This window comes from Taudactylus pleione, unplaced genomic scaffold (assembly GCF_031769625.1).
Source record: "Taudactylus pleione unplaced genomic scaffold, aTauple2 ptg000114l, whole genome shotgun sequence".
NCBI classification, from domain to species: domain Eukaryota; kingdom Metazoa; phylum Chordata; class Amphibia; order Anura; family Myobatrachidae; genus Taudactylus; species Taudactylus pleione.
In genome coordinates, this window is record NW_028284516.1 from 14,277,075 (window position 1) to 14,299,271 (window position 22,197).

The window sequence follows — 22,197 nt, forward strand, 5'->3', positions numbered from 1 at the left end:
CTGATGATATCATTCAGTGTATTGTACACCCAATATCTTTCACCAATATCGCTCATACAACACATCGGCTAGTGTGTATGAGTTTTTAGGGTTAGGCTGTGGGGGGAGAGGGTTAGGGTTAGGCTGTGGGAGAAGAGGGTTAGGGTTAGGCTGCGTGGGAGGAGAGGGTTAGGGTTAGGCTGCGTGGGAGGAGAGGGTTAGGGTTAGGCTGCGCGGGAGGAGAGGGTTAGGGTTAGGCTGCGTGGGAGGAGAGGGTTAGGGTTAGGCTGCGCGGGAGGAGAGGGTTAGGGTTAGGCTGCGCGGAAGAGGGTTAGGGTTAGGCTGTGGGAGGAGAGGGTTAGGCTGTGGGAGGAGAGGGTTAGGGTTAGGCTGCGCGGGAGGAGGAGAGGGTTAGGGTTAGACACCAGGGGGAGGAAAGTTAGGGTTAAGGGTAGTGTACACACCACCTCTGCACTTGACATTCTAATTGTTTCGACAGTTCAACGGTGTTGACATGGTAAATGTCGACATGATAAATGCCGACAAAACAACCCATATAGCATTTAATGCTAACACTGCCAAGCACATATATGCTATCATGGTGCTTAAGTATTCAGATTACGCCTGTTATAAACCTGACCTATATGCTAGTATTATAGATGTGGATGCTTTGCGAGATGAGCCCATCTGAACATATAAATGTAAATGAGCTTATTTCCTACTGTGCAAATGCCCCAAACTCTACATGGGCACCTTTGTCTGATCTTGGGCCAAGGGGTCTATTCATGTACATTTGCATTGCCGATATATTAACACTACACATCGCATTTTTGTAATGTGATATTTTGTGTCCTAAGTAACAAGCCATGTACACCTAAGCCAGTGGTTCCCAAGCTTTTTTGAATCACGGCACCCTATAGTATCAGCATTGTTTTCATAGCACCCCTAAGTTTAATGGAGCATACACACGGTCAGATTTGTCAGATCTGTCAGATGAACGATTTGAACAATTTTACCAAAGATTAGAACGATTTTTGACTGCATTAAAATGAATGGAATCGTCCAAGTCTGACTGCAAACACATCAGATGTCAGATATTGTTATCTGACCATCGGGAACGCGCATCGTTCAAATCGTTCATCTGACAAATGTCAGATTTTCCTTCAGATATGAACGATTGGATGATTTTTTAAATCGTTATCGTACAGATCTGAAGAAAAATCTGACCGTGTGTATGCTCCATAAGTTTACTAAAAAAAAATCTGAATCTCTCAATAGCAAAGTAGTAAAGTGAAGTAAATTGTGCTCCCCTGTCATCCTTAGGTTCAGTTATGTGGTGGTGGACAGGTTTGCACTTCTGTTTGTCCACATATTTACATTAAATTGTCCTTTAATCCTTTAAATAATTTGATTTGGTGCTGGACCACAACCTGAGGCACCCCTGCAAGTGTCCCGAGGTACCCCAGGGTGCCTCGGCACACAGTTTGGGAACCAATGAACTAAGCAATACATAGGTTGGGCACTGTATTTCAAGTTACATGTACTGATATTTTGAAGGCTTGGGTTATTTTACATACAGCTGCTTACCATATACAGAGTTTACAGCTCAGTGTGCAGGTATCCATTTTATTTTGCTATTCCAGTGGTTTTCAAAATGTGACCCCACACAGGTCACATTTTCCAGGTCACCCAGCAGGTGCACAGGTGTAGTCATTACTCACTGACACATTTTAAAAGATCCACAGTTGGAGCTATTTCACTTGTGATTCAGTGAGGAGACCTGGAAAACATGCACTGTTTGAGGTCCTGAGGACCAAGTTTGAGAACCTGTGCGCTATTCATATACACCTACCTACTCTGCAATATGATCTGGTATTTTGGGTCCCAATGATCCAGATTTCTCCTTCCTTTCGGTATTTATCGTTTTTCCGTACCTGCACCGTCTACTTAGTCCTTTTTTTCTTGTGCATGCTCTGCTATTGTTGTACCAGTTTGTGCATGTGCAGGAGTACGTGCTCACGTGAGGGCAGACTAGTATTCCGAGGAGGGAAATTGCTGCAGTGGCTGCTGGGAGATACGGGGCGGAGCTACAACAGACGACTGCCTGAAAGACAAGGAAGTATTCAACTTCCCAGTCCTTATCATATGGACATTCATATTATGCTGTCCACAGAGCTTTCCGTTCCTTTATGCATTGCACTCACCTTACAAAAGTATGGTGATGCCATGCATACCCTCCAACTATACCGTTTTAACCGGTACAGTACTGTTTCTTTAATGGTCTGTACCGGCAAACAGGGCTGTACCGTTTTGTACCGGGTTGGTACACTCACCAGATTTCTTAAGCAGCACTGCTGAGTGACAGCCGGATCATCTCTGCCCTGACCGTCGCCAGCGCCGGCATACAGAACATGCAGTATAACTTACTGCAAGTTCTAAACCAGCCAGCACACGATACCTCCAGCCCCCATGGACACGCCCCTTTATCCGTGACCATGCCTCTTCATCTGCAGCCACGCCCCCATGTACCGGGTTCTTACTGGTAAATGTTGGAGGGTATGTACATGAAGTTGGGCCACCGCTGGAGAAGGAATAACTTTCTCCACATTAACTCACTCTAAGAATTGACAAAAGCAGTGAGGAGTCCAGTTTTCAGGGAAACAGGGGTCCATTCATAGAGCAGACCCTAAGTATCTTCTGCTAAGAGACAATCTCTTTCCTGCACTGAGAGCTAGGGATGGCCATCGACCATCGATGATTTGAAAACGATGGTTAATGGCAGATGTTGAATATTTATACCATCAATTACTTTTTTTTTGGAAGGTATGGAGCTTAGCCCCACCCATTTTTTTGATTGTCCCGCATCTGCCATTCTCCCCCGCAGTGGTGGCCATTGAGTGGTACAAACCATTGATGGTTTGTGTGCCATCAGGGCCGGCAACAGAAATCTTGGGACACCTATATTTTTGGGGCCCCCATCCCACACACTGTGGCTAAAATCAAATGATATGCCACAAAGTGCCCTCAAATCACACTGCAGTGCAAAACCTCTGTGTGAGCATTATACAGCCAGAGGATAAGGAGAGCATTACACCCCATATACGGTATAGCAATCACTAGGTTGACACTACAGAAACACAGGAACAAGGCTACAAATACAGAGACTGAGACAGGTGACACCTGGTCAATGTTATCAGTTGTCAATCATCACCCTGGTCCCCATCCATGCCCCACACTGACTCCTGATTGGCAGCACTTGCTCCAAGAAAAGGCTTGCTTGACCCCCAGCATATCTGGAAAAAGGGTGCCTCTCTCCTCTTGCTCTGAGCACCGAAGCACTCGCTAACACTCCCCAGTCGCATACATTAAGGTGGTGTCTAGCTTGTTGTGGCTGCATCTGAGGAACTCCTGCTCCGCTTCCCTGCACGCTCATCAGGCACCCAAACTCCATGACACCGAACACTGTGAGCAGGGGTGCAGTGGGCGGAGAGCTATGAGACAGTGGTGGAGAGGCACCCGGCACAGACAGCAGGCCTGGGAGCCCTGAGTAGGGCAGCATGACCAGTGATGTCATGCAGCCGCCGCATAGCTGTTTAAAGTTCATAGCCCTGTACTGTCTGGGCAGAAGATACCTAAACTCACTGTGGAGGTTCCGGGCCTTAGCGCTGGCAGCTAAGTACGTAGCTCAGCTGTCAGTTTCTTTTACTGGGGAGGATGGTGCTCAGGGCCCGGTACATGTTTCGCCCTAGTCCTCCCCCCATGTCGATAGGCCTGTGTGCCATTGATGGTAACTACCTATGGACACCCCACCAATGGCCATCCCTACTGAGAGCTCGTGCTTAGCAGATATGAGTACTGTATATTGTAAAATATACATGCTTGTAAATTAAACTCTCTCATATGGGAACAGCACAATGGGGTCTATTCATATAGATTCCAGCGTGGAGTGTTACATTTCACTAATTTATATATTACATCATACCAATGTAATATATAGTAGTTCAAAGTACTAATTCATGAATACTTACATTTCTGACAAAGCAATCCGAAAAGCAGATCACTCCACAATCCTAGGAAGTAGTGCGGTACCTTCAGTGATCAGGTTTTCAGCTAATAGGAGCTGACTCTGCACATGCGCTGGGGGGATGCAGTCAGGAAGCAGACGGTCGAAATGCCGACCGCCGGCTTCCAGACTGTCAAGTCCCGGCAAGGTACTAATGACAGGCATTGAAATCCCGACGCCTGTCATTAGACCTACGCCAGGAGCCTGACATACCAAACGAAGGTAAGCCGGGCGCGGAGGGGTGGGAGGGTTAGGATTTAGGGCTCCCGGGGGGACTTGGGGTTAGGCGCCCCCCCCCCCATGAGACTTAGGTTTAGACTGCAGAGAAGGGGGGGAGGGGTGTTGGGTTTAGGCACTAGGGAGGGAGGTCAGGCACCCCTAAAAGGAGTGTTGGTGGGGGGGTTAAGGTTAGTTAATACTTACCTTTACAGTTGTTGGGATCTTTACTGGTGCCGGTCTTCACACCGATCCTCGCTGGGACACTGCCGTACTGGGCACCAGGTTGAGATCTTCCTTCCTCTCCCGGAGAGTGCCGTCGCCTCCTCCATGCCCACCCAGAACAGGAGTGGAAGTTTCAGCTTTACACTGACTTCCCACAGGCATAGCCAGATTAGGAGAGTGTGTAGTGGTGGTGGTGGGGCAGGAGGAGAGGGGGGGGGGGGTAGATCTTTATGCACTTCTCCCCCTGCCCAGAGTACCAACTTCATGATCAAAGGGGTTGTCCAGGGGGATCCTGGAGCCCACAGCTGCACAGAATATTTATCCAGATACCCTGCTGTTCTGGCCGATGTCAGAGAATGGGCGGGGACAACAGGGAGACATAACGAGCCTCCTGACAGGAACAGAGAAGACTGACATCCTGAGCTGGCAAGTTTTTTTTTTAGGACGCGAAATGGAAAGTGGCATGTACCCTAATCAGGGGCACCGCTAGATAAATATGAGATTTCTCTACAGTAACCAGTTCTATGAATAGGATGAAGCAGTGAAAAGCCCTGTTATGACTGAGGGCTTTTCACTGCTACATGAATAAACCTCAATCTCTGAAACTATGAGAATAGTTGATCCTTTTGGGATTAGGGGCCTGATTCAGACCCACTCGCAAGCGGCTGTCCGCTCGCAAGTGGGTCGATGTTGTGCACTGCGCATGCGCACGACGGCAGGAGCTCCGTCGTGCGCATGCGCCAGACGCGACGAGCGAAGGAAAGTCCTTTGCTCGTTGTGTCTGATCAAAGGGGGCGTGCTGTCGATGTTGATTGACAGCAAGCCCCCTTTGTGGGCGTGCCAGGGGCGTGCCTCCCTGACGGGGGCGTTCCCAAGGGAACGCCTACCGTCAGAAGCCGGCCCACTGACATCACTAGTGATGTCAATGGGAGTGATTTTGGCTCTGATAGAGCCAAAATCACTCCGGGACTTGCGGTTGAAAACCTCAACCGCAGGCACCGGCTCGTAGTTTCGATGGTCGCGATGGTCACGACCATCGCGGCCATCAAACTGCACGCTCGTATAGGCTGTGGGTGGTGACCCACAGCTATACGAGCGTCCAGGACGACGCTCCAGAATTATGGAGGACGGCCCTCATTCAGAGCGTGCGCTCTGCTCATAGCGTACGGCTCTGAATGAGGGCCTAGGTCTCTTATAATGAAGCTAAAAAGGTCTATGACAGACATTTCCTGTATTGCTTCCCATGGAAGGAACAGGGAAATGTCTCCTCCCCAGGGGGAGGAGCTCAGATGTCAGGGCTAATACACCAAGTAATCTCACAGTGTATGCCGCGAACGTCTGCGACTGGCATGCTGCCAGATAAAATGTCTGTCAGTCTGACAGGCATTTTATCTGGACATGTATGCCCAGCTTCAGAAGAGATTTCTTCCCCATAGCCCTAATTGTGTCGCAAGTATCAGCTTTCTAGCAATACCCTTCGCCAGGAGAAGCTAATAATTAAGTTTTCCACCACAGTACAATATCCTGAATAATCAAGCCAGGGCCACAACTAAGGGGGCACATGACCTGGGTACCGGATTGAGTGGCTGCTGGGAGTCTAGGTTGCTGCTCTTATGGGTTCGGAGCCGCATCCCGACCTTGAGAGGCACAGAGACAGTCTGGCTTGTGACCAGCACCACATTAGACTATCAGTGCTCGCGAACCGGCAGCCAATCAGCAGAGGCCCCACTGCCTTATGAAGGAAGACAGGATGGAAGCCACCCGGTGGTGATAGTGAAGACACACCCGCTTCCACAGCGCTATAGGTGATATTTTGCACACAACCTGTCCCAGTCTTGAGGTTTATAGGCAATCACTCATACTTCAGCAGCCCATTATTTTCAGAGAAGTTTCACGTCAGCCATCTCGGATTTGAAACATTGTTGCCACCTTCCAGCTCCATAAACAGATTCCACAGGAACTTCTCAGACCAAAGAGGGCAATTCTGTTGAATGCCATTTTATAAAACAATCTAGACTGAGGACATCACTATACGTTCCGCCTCGACTGTTAGTTTATACTTGGTTTGCAGTTACAAGTGTTTTGGTAGCTTTTGAGTACTTTGACTTGTGTTCAGCACAAGGTTGAATACTTTTTTTATTTAATCAAATCATTGCTAACCCAGAGATTAAACATTCACAAAACATCCAGAATTTATTTTGTTAGACCAAGAGCCTGTGAGTGACACAGTGGGGCAGATCATGTACAAAGCTCTAGAAAGTGATAAATTTAGAGAGCGATACACTGACAGCCACTCAGCTCATGTCACGTCACAGGCTGTTGAAAAATGACAGTTGGGAGCAGATTGATAAACACCCAATCAGCTCCTACCCGTCACTCACTTTCCAAAGCTTAGTACATCTGCCCCAAAGTAAGTTACAGATATTCTGAGGAGTGCTCAGCATTAGTGACAAATAAATATAACACCTTTGCTGCTGACTTTTTACTTCTAAGCTGCAGGATCACAAGGTGAAGTGGTGTTTGTCGACGCTGGATTAGTGGCTGAGACGGAATCAGCGTAAAAATTAGCGTGCGTGACGCCATCTTGCGAATGGCAGCTAGACTCCATCTTAAAAAAAGAATCTGCAAGACGCCATTTTGTGACCAGCGCCATTTTAAGTTACAACTCACGAGCGAAGTACAGATGGCAATATTTTTGATAATCTATCAAAAACAACTAGAAAAACAGCCTCCTGAGAAAAGTAAATAGAATAGACAATACACCAGAATACTGTGAGTGTTTTACATACAAATTGGGAATCCCTGTATATAGACAAGTATAGTTGTGGCAATTGTAATATAACCCAGACATTGATCTACACAATTGAATTTCTCTGAATCCTAAGGAATGAGATGTGTGTATGTGTATGTATATATATATATATATATAGTCCATCATAGATAGAATCTCATGCATAAACACCGCACATTGCGCACAGTTGTGCTGCTAAAATGACGCCCAGTAGCAAATGCACAATATCCTGCATGCGAACGCTGTTTATTAGCTGCATGCATGCACATCTGCCCCAAATTAGATAAACCTAACTAGCGTCTTTTCCCATATCCCTAATACTTACATAATGCACACTTACACAAAAAGTTCCATAGCTATAAAGTTAAAGATCCAAGTTTTATTCATTTATTACAAATGCTGTGAAATAAAAACTATTTTGGTATCTAAGGTTTAATACATAAGTAAGCAGTGTTTGATATTATACTGATCCGCACTTTATCCACAGCTTTCCGGCATCAACGGTGTGAAGATCGGAGCATGCGTTCGCAAGTTATGGACCGTAAAGACAAAGAACCAAAATGTACTTTGTAAAACCAACAGTCTAGATTTGCATGAGGTGGGAAAACGAAGGCAACCAGCTGTTGGAGGCTGGACTGTAGCCATTTGAATCAACCTGTTAAATGCCCTGTAACAAATGCACCCGCCCTGGGAAGCAATGGGATCAGCAACAAACTCCTCTATTGTATTGTCTATTTCTGGGGGGGTATAAATATGTGTGCTCTGACCCTGGGTTGCTAGTCTATTCTGCTGATTGCCGGAGGTCTCTTGCTGATGCCGGAATCTGGGCCCAGAGTGCTTGCATATGTACGACTGTATCTTGGGTCTGTATAATTGTTTGCGCTAAATTGTACATAGATCACAGCATGTAACTGACTGTACTTTAATAATACAGTGGGCTTTGAAACACATGTTTAGAGGTATAGGTAGGTGCGTATAGAGGTTGAAATTCAATATTCTTATGTTAGACCCCAGTTATGCACCAGGGAGGTTTCCTACCTTCCTATGAAGCACTGAACATGGACAAATTACACACATTCCATAGGCCAGGGGAGGGGGGGGGGGGTCTGTCTGCCTGGAAACCCCCCTCCCCAGCACACACCATGACCACAATAGAAATAGTAATATAATCGAATGTTACTAGTGCTGCATGTTCTTCTCTGTATCACAAATTAGATAATTGTCACCACCTGTGGATCTTTTAAAATGTGTCAGCCAGTAATAAATATACCTCTGCATCAACTAGGAGATGTGGAAAACATGCACTGCTATAGACTATCTATAGGGTTAATTATTAATACACTATCCAGAGCATAAGGAGACCGATATGTACGTATATGTCCAGGGGAGTGCCAAGTTCTTCTGCTGCTCCCCAGACTCGCTCCAGTACTCAGGAATGGTGTCCATATCTGACATGGAAACATTCAGCTCAAGCAGGGTGGACCTACTGCCGTATCTAATGGATTACTGTGATTGATGGTCCTGTATATGCTGGAATTATGAAACACAATATACTTTGTATGTAACATATTAAAGCTGGATATGTGCTAATTATACCCTCTTCATGGACTGGCCACACTAACCCTAAAATCAAGCCTTTGGAAACCCCCCCCCTCTAGAAATCCTGCGTTTGCCACTGCATTCCCATTCGGTGCATTCTGAGATTGGCAGAATCAATGTACAAACTTTGCAAGCAATGCAGCAACTCGAGACAGCTCCCTCTAACCACCCACTAGGATGTTCATTTTAACACCTGAATGCCAGCAAGAAACACCCGATATAATTTTTGCGGCTGTGTGGAAGACTATGCATGCCTTTGCATTGTCCAAATTACTGATTTTAAACGTAGATTTGTTCTTGTTCAGCCAGAGAGATTTGGTTATAAACAGTCAGTTTACAGCTCCTTTAAAAAAAAATTATAATATATATATATATATATATATATATATATATATTATACAAATAAAAAACACTTCGTACTGGAGAATAGTTTTTATTTGTGCATGTGTAATATATACATGGCACAGATGACATCACAAATGACCTGACAAATCAATTTGGCGAGGGCCAGCATTAGGCTCATTCAACTGAGCCTGTATTTTACTGAATTAAGTCTATACAGGAGGTCTCACTTTCTTTTGTAGATCCGAACACATTTCACTTCTCCAATTGTACAATCCTAGAAAACAAATAAGCAGTAGTTTAAATATACTGTGACTGGAAGTATTAGTATAGAGGAAAAAAAACAAAACTGTTAAAGTCTCACTCAATTATTCAACTTCGACAAAACTATTAGAGAAACTTTTATACAGAGTGATCTGAACGCTAGCAGAATATTATTCCTTTAAGTACAGGCGTTAGTCTTTTGTAGGCTGCTGCTTCTAGGCAGGTTGCAAGTAAAAACGTCATCTGCAGTCCGTGTAAAGCCTCGTGTGCAGTTTTACCAGCAACATGTCGCGAAGTAGCGGCATCTTCATAAACAAAGCCCATAGTTCCCATGCAAAATCTACCAGCCCCCATAACGTGGTTAACATTTTTTTATTGCCCTTTACCTAAATGGCAACAGTAGGGCCCAAGATCTGATAAGAAATTTTGAACTGCCCAGTTGTATGAAGAAACATCCAGGGACTGGTGCTCAGATGGGATTCTGTCTTTGTAAAGTGACCACTTTGTGCGGCAGTACACCCAGCAGCCTACTGCGCATTCGGTCATCAAGCCAGGCATACACAAGACGCCATAACTGCAGAGTCTTTCCGGAGAATCCCTCTCACAGTAAATGTTATGGCAACGCCATGTGAAGACTGCAGTAACTCCAAAATGCAAGGGGTAGCAATGGCGACTGGAAACAGGGGAATTGCAGCAGATGTCGAAAATGTTGTACATCCAAGGGATGGAGCACAGATTTTTTATTTTTTTTTGGGTTGCCATGACCAGGAGCATTCGGTATGGAATCCTGGTTGCCGCATGACTGGCAGTTCGACTCCCAGCTGCGGCAGCCCGGCAAAATCAGTAGAGCCCGACAGCGCTGGAAATCCCGATTGTCCCTAAGGCAAGTATAAACTAACCAACCCCCCAAACACCCATCCCCCCCCCTCCCCCGCTGCCTAAACCCAAGTCCCCTGGGGGGTGCCTAACCCTCCGGGGGGGGGGGGGGCGTATGTGCACCTAACCCTAAGTCCCCCCTGGGGACACCTGTCATTTAACCCTAGGCGAGATAGAGGATTCGGGAAGCCGGCGGTAGGGATTGCAGCCGCCGGCTTCCTGAAGGTGTCCCTCTAATAAGGAGAATTAATATATAAAATGTTATTTCAAATAAGGTCAAGATTTAAAACATTTTATTATTGCGAAGGCCTTAATGCCACCTTGCTGGAGAAATTTTCTAGGGAGAACACAGATTTACATATATGTCCAGGACAGTGCTGTGTTCTTCTGCTTCTCCCCCAGATTCCCAATTTGCTCCCATGCTATGGAATGGTCTCCACATGTGAAATAAAACATTCAGCTCAGGAAGGAAGGAAGGATGGATGGATGGATGGATGGCCCTGCTGCCACATTTAACAACTCACTGTGATCGCTGGTCTTACATAGGTTTGAATCATGACACAAAGTAGTGTATGCATATTAAAGCTGCCAATTATGCCCTCTTCACAGACTAGCCCACACTCTAAAATAAAGAATTTGGAACCCCTAGAAATCCTGCATTTGCCCCTGCACAGATCAGACCAATTCCCAATAGTGTTAAATTTTATATAAGAATTCGGTCATAATTAATTTGCCAATTCACGACTCTTATTGTGGCACAGATTTCCCATAGGCTTGTATGTGGGAATTATAAAAGATCCTCAGGTTTCATTTGAAATATTGCCCAATTAAAGCCAATCTTGGGGGAAAAAAAAAAAAAGAAAGTTAAATAAGAATCGAAACATTGACATTGTGGCTGAACTGCAGTTATTCTAGATAATAAACCATCACTGAACAGTTTTATTGAATGGCGAGTACCCGTGTTCAGGACTCGGGAAAAGGGTTATTTGTATTGGATCCTGCACTGGGATATGGGAACACCCTTAAATTGACATTTACAAAAACAGATCTACAGAACAATTAGGCATAAAAAGCAAACATGTAGATTTGTGCACATGGAAGAGCAAATGGACTCTCCACTGTCACCTTTCGCTGGGGATGTGAATCCAGTGACACCTTCAGATACTGTAGTGTAATTTGCTACTTTCCCCAGTTTGCACAACACGATCTATTAATAGGTTAATATTTTACCGTGATCCGATTATACAGACTACAAACTTATTAGTTTATACATTCACTACACAGCATCTGTTTGCTCACATGTTTTATGGAGTTACAGGCAGCACACCAGGGCACTATTAGATTTGGAGCAGTTCATAATTCCATGTGCATATAAACTATCAAATTATTGTTTTTTCTTGGTGTACAAGTGGTTGTCACAACAGGCTACTTACAGTTATCATTTTGTCACCTTGTAATTCTCGTGTTATTACAGACTCCTTGTCGCCCCATTTCTGCAGTTGTTTTAACACATTGTTTATGCATGTTATAATGGTCTGTAACAGGAGGAAAAAAAACAATGCAAACTGGAGATAAATGACAGATGACCAGTTACTGTACTACAGAATACCCTGCTCACCTGATTTACAAGCATAGTAATATAGAGCACCTCCCAGCAACACACACAGCCGAGAGAGCCTAGTGATGTCAGACCTGTTGTCTAGGAGCGTACACAGTATTCCTGTCGTTACACACAATATATGAACAGAAAATGTACTTCTGAAAATCTACAGTATAGATTGTCTGATGCCTGCATTTAGGAATCCAGGCAATTGGGGGGGAAAAAAAAATATGGAAGAGGCCGTATGAACCGGATAAGAAATATAGTGGCTTTCAATTAACTACGGGTAGCTATGAGGATATAATTGTTCGAATCCCACCACCACCCTAACTGGAGTTTGTATGTTCTCCCTGTGCTTGCATGGGTTTCCTTCTACACTCCAAAAATATACTGATAGACTGCCTATCGACAGGAAAAAAGAAGAATTATGCATGTAGTAGGGAATATAGATTGTAAGCTCCACTCGGACAGGGACTGATGTGAATGGCCAAATATTCACAGTAAAGCTTATATAAATACCGTAACTAGTAATAAATAAGCTATTATCCTTCACATCTCATATGTGCATATATTACCCAGGGAGCTCCTCTGTCAGGCCCTCTAGTTAGATTGCTTTAATGACTTGCTAGCCCTAAAACATGAACAGCAACAAGGATACCCCCAGTCTTTATCTCAGTGTGCCTCAGACAAACCAGTTTACATTGGAGTCAAAAGATTGCCAATCCAATCTACGCCTGATCACAAGCTGGAAAGTGACTGCATATGACCAGAACACTGATCAGCCATCTTCTTTGTGCAGCAGACTTAGGAGCCCATTTATCATTGAATATTTGCGGTAAAATCCACAGACACCTCAAGTATCCCCAATGTATTAAAAAGAGGGACAGCAGCAGGTAACTCAGATACCTGCTGTGATACCTCCATTCCCGCAGACACATGCAGCAGCCCCAGCGCTGGCCGGCAGCACTCCGGAGAAATCCAGAGAAACCCCAGGCAATGTGTAGCTGGAGCTACCCTGGAGAAACATGTAGTTCTCTACAATGATTAAATAATATTTAAAGTTAAAATTGGATTTTGCTGGTCAAAATCCATAGAACATTGCTGCACATATAAAGAAGTGACCAGGCTTGTACATGCAGTCTAGATAAACATTTCAGAATTAGATTTTTGTAAGTTTACTAGTTGAAAACTAGACTGATGGGAAAAACCTGCCCCTTATAATGTACATAAGCTTCTTACCTTAACATTCCTGCCGTCTGCAGTGGTTTCATCAAATTCAATGTCTAATGTAAATGAAATCACTGTGGTCTTAAATGTGCTTTCCGTTTTTATAGACCAGGTAGTGCCCTCTTTACTGATCACCACATCAGGCTTTAATGAAACAGCAGCTTTCCGCGTGATATAAGGCACACCTGCAACAGAAAGTATAACGTCCAAGAAACATTAATAAAGTTGCTTTCTTCTTAGACACTGGTGATTAAAGTTAGGCTATATGGAAAGGTTGATTATACAGTATGCATCTTGCTTCCCTTTGACACAGTATCAGAAGTGTATTATTCCCAGAGCCTTCATGAAGCACATTATAAACTGGAGCAGAACAGGGTCTTTTAATGTTGCAGGCATTGTCAAAGTTAGTGAGGACCAAGAGTTTGTAACAGGTTTATTCATTTGCTGTGTCTTGGCCATTCACATCAGCCACTGCCCCAGATCTATATTCCCTACCACATTATTTTTTATTGGGAGCCAATTAACCTACCAGTTTAATTTTGGATTGTGGGAGGAAACTAAAGTACCAGTACAAGTACCTGGGGGTGTGGCCGAACCTCCATTTTTATTTTTTTAATATACTACAGTGAAAGAGTGACATTAGTTTTCTTCAGCAGTGGACCAAGGCCCCTGTGGGGCCCCTCTAAAGAGTCTGGAGTAATCGGTATCGGCCAGCTCTCGACACCCCTGGTAATGCTAACCATTATTCCTCACTTATTGCAGGCAGTGTAAATATGTATAATTACACAATCAGGAGGAAAGATTTAATAAAGTAAGCCTCAAGTACAGCAAATACCCAAAAGCAGGTCCATGTAGCAGATTCTACTAGAGCTATACACACGGAATCGTCACATGGCTACACTTAACACTATATACAAACACTCCTCTAGTCTGACTGTACACCTTGTAATATACAATTGCTAGTGTGTCATGATTTTGGCAGGGTCCAAAATCCACAGATCCTGATAATCTGATCTGACCACTTTTGTACTATCACCCAACCTGTCCAGCCAACCCATGCGCAAGATATGATGAAACATTATTTGCCAGACCAGTGACAAAACTACAGACAATCGTTTTGAGGACATCAGGCCTCAAACACTGGAAAAAGCTTTAGGTCTATGCAAGAATAATTGAAGCACTAACACGTTCAGTCTCTATTGTGACTGGCATTTACATTTTGAATAAAAAAAATAAAAAATAAAATAAAGTCCCCGCTATGCAGAGCCGTAACTAGACTTATTGGTGCCCTGTGCCAGAGAAAGCAGGGGGGGGGGGGGGTACACAAACTTAACGCATCTGTAGGCAGTGCTGCGCATGCGCTGGTTTTGCAGATGTAACAGCGCATGCGCAGCACTGTTTCCAGATGCGATAAGGTAGTGTAGGCAGGGAAAAGTATCTATTTCCCGAAAAGCTGTCATCGCAAAAATGACAGCTTTTCGGAATAGATACTTATGGAGAGGTGGAATGATGAATTCCACCTAGAATTAGCTAGAACTCCATGAGAGTTCTAAAGCTAATTATCTCCAGAGAATTTTTAGGTTTAATGAATAGGCCCCTGAGGCGGTTATCACATTGCAACAATTCATGAAGTTATGCAGAGACTGCATTTTCTACATAACTATGGAAATAAATGCTTAGTAGGCCCCTTAGTCTTCAGCGCAAGGCATTGGTTCCCAAACTTTTTTGAATAATGGCACCCTAGAGTATCAGCATTTTTCCATGGCACCCCTGAGCCAAAAACTCTTGTTGAAAAATACAACAAAAATTAAATGAAGTAAATTGTGCCTATATGTCACCCTTAGGTTTGGTTATGTGATGGTAGACAGGGCTGCACTTTTTTGTCCAGATTTTTTGAATGGCAGTCATTAGCACGGGTTTTGCCTATCACACTAACTAAAAATAAAAAATTTTTGGTACCTGACCACCAACCCGAGGCATCCCAGGGTGCCACAGCATACAGTTTGGGAACCACTGGCGCAAGGTTTTGCATTGTCTACTTAAGGCAGTGTATTTCAACCACGGTGCCGCAGCACACTAGAGTGCCGCGAGCAGTTGTCAAGTGTGCCGCAGTGGTCAGCTCAGCGCACTTGTACTGTACTGCGTTTTATTCCTGTGGAGGCCAATGTAGTGTGTTTTATTCCTGTGGAGGCCAATGTAGTTTGTATTTTTTGTGTTGGAGCCAATGTGTATGTTTTATCACTGGTCATGTACGCCACATCGCCGGATAGTGCGCCTTGGCAATTTTAAAATCTTGTATAGTGTGCCTAGAGTTGAAAATCACTGACTTAAGGCATTCACACGTTTACAGCCTCTAGGGCACAGAGTTGATAACCACTAACAGTCCATGTTTTGAAGATATCCATGCTTGTGCACAGATGGTATAATCAGTTTGACTGAAGTACTTATTAAATCTGTGCTTAACCAAGTATGCACTAAAAATACTATGTGGCTGATGCAGGGTCGTATTATAGGGAGGGTGACAGGGGCGGTCGTCCCAGGGCCCCCCCACACACTGTCCCAGGACCCAATCTCCAAGATGAAGTGTTTTTGTTTTGTTATTCCCCCCCCCCCCCTCTCTCTTCATCGGAGCCGCCGCGGCCCGTGATTAAGCCCCACCCTCTTCTGCTGCTGGCCGATATGTCTTTCCCTGCCTCTGAAACAGTAAGTTATGTATACGTATACTGTGATAGATAGGCCCCCACACATTTGTTTCCCAGGTGCCCCCACAGACATTGATCCGGCCCTGGTCTGATGCCATTTATAAGTGTCAGCAAGTTCTGTTTTCACATTTCTATTCTTGGAGGGGGGCTTAGTAGTGACAGGAGTGTCTGCTGCTCTCCATTGGTCTGTCCACCTGGCTTGTGCACAGGATCCCACCAGGGGCTGGCTGGCAACTTTTAGCCTGGGGAGCAAATGCATGCAGACGGCCCTGGCAGAGGAGTAGCGTGTAGCCAGGGTGCCCGAAGAACGTGCGTGCTACGGCGCCACCCCCCCTCAAGTGTTTCAGGGAGGAGGCGGGTCCATATGGGATTAATGTAAGGTAAAAATAAAGATTAGGGGCAGCCCCCTGTCGTAGTGCCCATATGCAGTGCCCCCGTGTGCCACAGGAGAACACCCTTATGCAGGCCTCCAGTAGTGCCCCCAGTAGTGATCCCCCCCATGCAGTGCCCCTTGTGCCCCCAGTAGTAAGCCCCTTATATAGTGCCCCCAGTAGTGGTCCCCCTGTGCAGTGCCCCCAGTAGTAAGCCCCTTATATAGTGCCCCCAATAGTTGTACCCCCTATGCAGTGCCCCCAGTTGCAGTCCACCCCCTATGTAGTGCCCCCAATAGTGGTAACCCTTATGCAGTGCCCCTTAAATAGTGGCCCCAGTTGTAGTCTCCCCCCTATGCAGTACCCCCAGTATTGCCCTTTATATAGAGCCCCCAGCAGTGGTCCCTCGAGGCAGTGCCCCCAGTGGTAGTTCCCTCCCCCTATGCAGTGCCCCTAGTAGTAGTCCCTTCCCCTTGTAGTGCCCCTAGTAGTAGTAGTAGTCACCCCCTTGTAGTGCGCCCAGTAGTAGTACCAGTCACCCCCTTGTAGTGCGCCCAGTAGTAGTACCCCCTTGTAGTGCGCCCAGTAGTAGTACCCCCTTGTAGTGCGCCCAGTAGTAGTACCCCCTTGTAGTGCGCCCAGTAGTAGTACCCCCTTGTAGTGCGCCCAGTAGTAGTACCCCCTTGTAGTGCGCCCAGTAGTAGTACCCCCTTGTAGTGCGCCCAGTAGTAGTGCCCCCTTGTAGTGCGCCCAGTAGTAGTGCCCCCATAGTAATCCCCCCCCCCCCCCTGGTAGTGCCCCCATAGTAATCCCCCCCCCCTGGTAGTGCCCCCCATAGTAATCCCCCCCCCCCCCTGGTAGTGCTCCCCATAGTAATCCCCCCCTGGTAGTGCTCCCCATAGTAATTCCCCCCCCCCCCCCCTCCAGTAGAGCGACTTAAAAAAAAAAAAAAAAAAAAAAACACCACTTACCTGAAACTCCCACTCCTGGTCTCAACGCTTCTACTGGCTCATCCGGCCGCTTTGCATTATGGGAGAAACGTCGTCTCTCCCATTACCCACTGTGGGAGCCAGAAGATAGCTCCCGCAGTGGGTGCAGCAGCAGCCGATGAGAGTCTAACAGACTCTCAGCAAACACACAGCTGCCGGCTCCGGCGGCTGTGTGTTTGTGCTGTGTAGCGCTGACTGAACTCCGTCCGGTCAGCGCTACACACGCGGTGCAGTCTGTGTCACTGTGACACAGACTACCCGCGGCCCGCATGACGCTGCAGCCCAGGGGGCACATGGCACCCTGCCCCCCCGGCCCAGCCCGCCACTGGATCCCACAGATATTGCCAAGCAGCCCAGGCTTCTAGGCATTAGCTGCAGCCTTCTGCTAATTACAGTGTGGACAGGCAGTCCCGGGGGATTAGCAGGGAGCGCTTCCAATGTGCAGTCACCCTGTGAGTGGTGTATTTTACTGGGGTGGGTCTGCAGTAACTTTGCACCGTGGTAAAACCACACACACACACACACACACACACACACACACTTTAGGTGGGGCAGATTTAGTGTGCAGAAAGATTTATATTTGTGGGGGGACATGTCCCACTTTAAATCTAAATTGCAGTGTATCAAAACCATTCAGAATTTGTGCTCTACATATAAAAGCATGAAAAAGAGAATATAAAAAAAAAAAAAAGTTATAGTTCTGCATTACAACATGGTTTGTCCAAGTGCAACATTACAATCATTTGCGCACAACTTCGATCCAGGCCAATATGTTGTAAAATGCTCTTTAGCTAGTTGTCCTCCAAATGTGGGGGAGCTATGTATCAAGCGTTTTTTTTTTTTTCGTTTGTTTTTTTAATATACATAAAATTATGCAGAAGCATAATTTTATGTATTGTTGCTATGTACTAATAGCACAACGCAGGAGATGTCACAAAAATCTCTGGCAAAGTGCTGATAAGCGCTGCAGATCTCAGTCCCCATCATCATCGAGGACTTACGATCTGACCCCTATGTACTAAACTCCGATAAGCGAAGCTTTTTGCAGTTTAGCACCTGTAAACTCAAGGGGACAGCAGTTACCGCAAAACGATGTCTCTGCAAGTTGCCTGTAGTACATAACCAGGATATTTTTTTATTAAAAGTGAAAATCCCTGGCGACTTAGGTACATAATCACAGCAGTACCACAATTATTAGTACATAGACCCCTTTGTGTTTCTAGATACAATTGTGTAACACTCAGTTAATTACATCCCTCAGTTATTTTCAATGCCCTAAAGTCTGCAAAACACCTTCACAACACAAGCAGTACAGTCTGGAAGCATGAGAGCTTCTGTCCAGCTCAAAGGTATACTGTATAAGCGTACTTATGCATATAATAAAACTTTGTGTGGAGTTTTAAAAAGATTTTTTTTCCTTTAGATGCAGTCTTCATCTATGGATTGAGAGGATTTAAGCAACCCAGTGAACATTCATCCTGCAGCAGCAGTCACTCAGTAAACACTTTGCTCTAAGTCAGGTACTACAAGACTACACATGACCTTACTACAGATTACTTTACCTAAAATCACAACAGACTACAAGTCTAGCTCTGTTTAAGGACAAGATAGGAGCCAATTGGCTTTGACACACACACACGATATTTAAGTAGAAAATACTTGGAGCGCTTTGTTTTTTTTAGCCTACCAGATTTAAAAGGGCAATATTATGTAGTGCAAAACAAGCCCAATTTAGTATTTACTATTACTGCCCCTTTAAATAAGGCCGGCAAAGTTTGTGGGTTTGGAAAATAAATTTCTTAGAACTTCTTAAAATATTGAGTCAATAGTATAGCATCCAACAGCTCTCAATAATTAACTTACCACATGCCTCCATATATTGATCAAACTTCTCTTTGTCACCATCTTCCAATTTCCAATGACCCAGTAGTGCCTCACACATGGTGACTACAATTTGCAGACAGGCAGCAAACACAGAAAAAGCAGCAAGAGAATGAGCAGAACTTTTGTAGGAACCTGGCACTTAAATAGTTGCAGGACAGAACTCTAATGATGTCATTACTTGTAAGTAGTCAGTTCAGCTGTGAGAAACCTCCCTCTGGTCTGTAGTGCTGATTCAGCATTTGTCTTCTAGCATATGAGACTATCCCGTCTTAACTGTGTTTAAACAAGTAATGCCTTGTTCTTACCTCCCCTTTCTCAACATATACTTTCCTCCACACCCACTCTTGGAACTGTTCTGACAACAATCTTCATCAATTACTACTTATTCACTTTCACTGCAAAAACTGGTCTTGATGTTGTGTGAAATCACAGCACCGTCTGTGTTAAATTAATGAATTAACCCAGTGTTTCCCAACCCAGTCCTCAAGGCACCCTAAAGCTGGCCACACACTAGACCAACTTAGATCCAACCAGCCAACTTGTTGATTGGTTGGAATGAAAATCTGGTAACGTATGGGAGTAAATGATGATCAGCAAATTGCTCCTAAATGCCAGAAACAGATGAAAATGGTCGTTCAGACAAGTTTGTTAAATGATTAATCTAAACTCTTTATTCAAACAACAGTTTTGGTCCATTTTCCAGCATCTGGGAGCAAATTGCTGATTGTATTCCTTACCAGATTTTCATTCCAACCAATCAACAAGTTGGCTGGTTGGACAGATAATCTTTAGATGTGTGGCCAGCTTTACAGTCCAGGTTTTAAGGATATCCATGCTTGAGTACAGATGGTTAAAATTAAATGACTGCAGTACTAGCTAACGGAGGTAACTACTGCTTCCCAAGTGCTCGCAGCAGCCGCTCCCATAGCTTTGTATGGGGTCAGCATAAAGGGGTTATTGAACATGCTCTGAAAAGCTTTTTCAAGCTCTTTACCATTAGCTAGTACAGAGGTTCCCAAACGCAGTCCTCAAGGCACTCCAACAGCCGGGCTTGTGCCCTGGGCGCCGCCGGCCGAGGTCTGTTATAGTCAGTGTAGTGCAGACCGCAGTGAGTTTGCTCCACACTACACAGTAACAAACACTGCCGCCGGCGCCGTGTAGTACATTCGTACTACCTGGTGACGGTGTGTTTGTTGTAGCAGCTAATGAGAGTCAGACAGACTCCCATTGGCTGCTGCACCCACGACCGGAGCCGGGCTGGAGCTCACTCGTGAGCCCCGCCTTCCGGCTCCCGCAGTGGGTGATGGGAGATGACGTAGGAGCGGACAGCAGCAGGAGCAGAGATTCAGGTAAATGTGTATGTCTGTGTTGTGTTATATATAAAAGGGGCACTACTGGCCACTGTATCACTTCTAGGGGCTCTGCATAGGGGCGACCACTACTGGGGGCACTGCATGGGGGGAACACTACTGGGGGCATTGCATAAGGGGGACCACCACTGGGGGCACTGCATAGGGGGGACCACTACTGGGGGATCTGTATAAGAGGCACTACTGTTGGCACTGCATAGGGGGGCACTGTATAAGGGACCCTACTGGGGGCATTGCATAAGGGGGACCACCACTGGGGGCACTGCATAAGGGGGATGACTACTGGGGGCACTACATAACGGGGGACCACCACTGGGGGCACAGCATAAGGGGGACCACCACTGGGGGCACAGCATAAGGGGGACGACTACTGGGGGCACTACATAACGGGGGACCACCACTGGGGGCACAGCATAAGGGGGACCACCACTGGGGCACTGCATAGGGGGGACCACTACTGGGGGCACTGTACAAGGGGCACTGCTACTGGGACATTGCATAAAGGGCACTACTACAGTGGGCATTGTAAGAGGGGCATTAAGGTGCTTATGGAATGGAAAGGGATGTTCCCAGAGTGACGAGAAACGTCGGTGTGTCATGTTGACGTCCCCATTTTTCAGTGACCATGCCCCTTGTGGCATGTGACCACGCCCACTTTTCAGCTTACACACATAGGGGGGGTTATGCTCCACCTTGCCCTGGGCTCTATAAACTCTAGTTATGCCACTGATTAAGTCACCTGTGGTCAAGCATGGATATCCTTAAATCCTGGACTTAGGGTGTTTTGAGGTCCGAGTTTGGGAACCAGTGAGCTAATATCATCTCCGGAAAGTGGTAGCCCGCTTTACCCTATGGGGAAACCCGGCCGGAGAGAGAGATTCTTCCCCAGTGGACTGGACCTCTTACTGATGCAAGCCTCAATTGTTTTACTTGGCACATGTGCAGCATTATTTGCAGTTGCACACATTAGCGTATTTCCAATGGGTGCAGTGTGTGCTGTGCACATGGACAGCTGAATCCAGGGGTGGGGGCCATACAGCGCACCCTGCACCCAGAGCAGACTACCTCGCTGGTGTGATGGTGTTGGCAAGTGTAGGTGGCGCCATTTTCCCAGTGATATCTTCGGAAAGGTGGCACTGCATGGCACTGTGCCAGAGCCTTTGCTCTGTTCTGCGCATGCACCATTTACCCAAGTATCACTGGAAAGATGGCGCCAGCCACAGATGATAGTGTGACCGGGGAGCCCGCTGAGTAGAGGAGGGAGGTGCCACTGCATACGGACCCCCCTGGGCATTAATACGCCCCTGGCTGCGTGACCAGATACAACCCTGAAGTAAAGCTTACTTATACCCCTTTTCCAGTAGATTGCTGGGTTGTACCTGGGATTATATTCATGCGCCTATCCCAGGCGCAACCCGGCTGAGATCCCTGTCAGACAGGCGGCCCGACCGGACACTAATGACGGGGTAGATGGCGCAATCTCCAAGCGCCGGCTCTTCCTATGGGAATTGGTATGAAATACCACCGACCGCACAGTTCGATTCCTGGCAGCGCCTGGCCGACAACAGCAGAGTTCCCGGCAGTGGAAGCCCGACAGCGCTGGAAATCCCGATCATGGATAGGTAAGTACTATCTAACCTAACCCCCTAACCTCCCCCCCCCAAGTGCCTAACCCTAATCCCCCCTTCCACGCTGCCTA

At 46.0% G+C, this 22,197-nt stretch overlaps 1 protein-coding gene across 1 annotated transcript; it reads right to left on the reverse strand.

Moving 5' to 3' along the window:
• Positions 1 to 9,290: 9,290 nt before the first annotated feature.
• On the reverse strand, positions 9,291 to 19,425 carry LOC148524966 (fatty acid-binding protein, adipocyte-like). Its single transcript, XM_088471420.1, has 4 exons — positions 19,108 to 19,425; positions 13,195 to 13,367; positions 11,789 to 11,890; positions 9,291 to 9,492 (listed from the first exon to the last, which is right to left on the reverse strand). Exons 1-4 carry the CDS (start codon positions 19,184 to 19,186, stop codon positions 9,442 to 9,444), a joined length of 405 nt encoding a protein of 134 aa, XP_088327546.1. The 5' UTR covers positions 19,187 to 19,425; the 3' UTR covers positions 9,291 to 9,441.
• Between the last annotated feature and the right edge of the window lie 2,772 nt (positions 19,426 to 22,197).

Coding starts and splice junctions, on each gene's coding strand:
- LOC148524966 (XM_088471420.1), bottom strand. CDS start 19,186: ATGTGTGAGGCACTACTGGGTCATTGGAAATTGGAAGATGGTGACAAA. Junction 11,891..13,194: donor CAGACGGCAGGAATGTTAAG/GTAAGAAGCTTA, acceptor CTCCTGTTACAG/ACCATTATAACATGCATAAA. Junction 9,493..11,788: donor AAGGTGACAAAATGATAACT/GTAAGTAGCCTG, acceptor TTTGTTTTCTAG/GATTGTACAATTGGAGAAGT.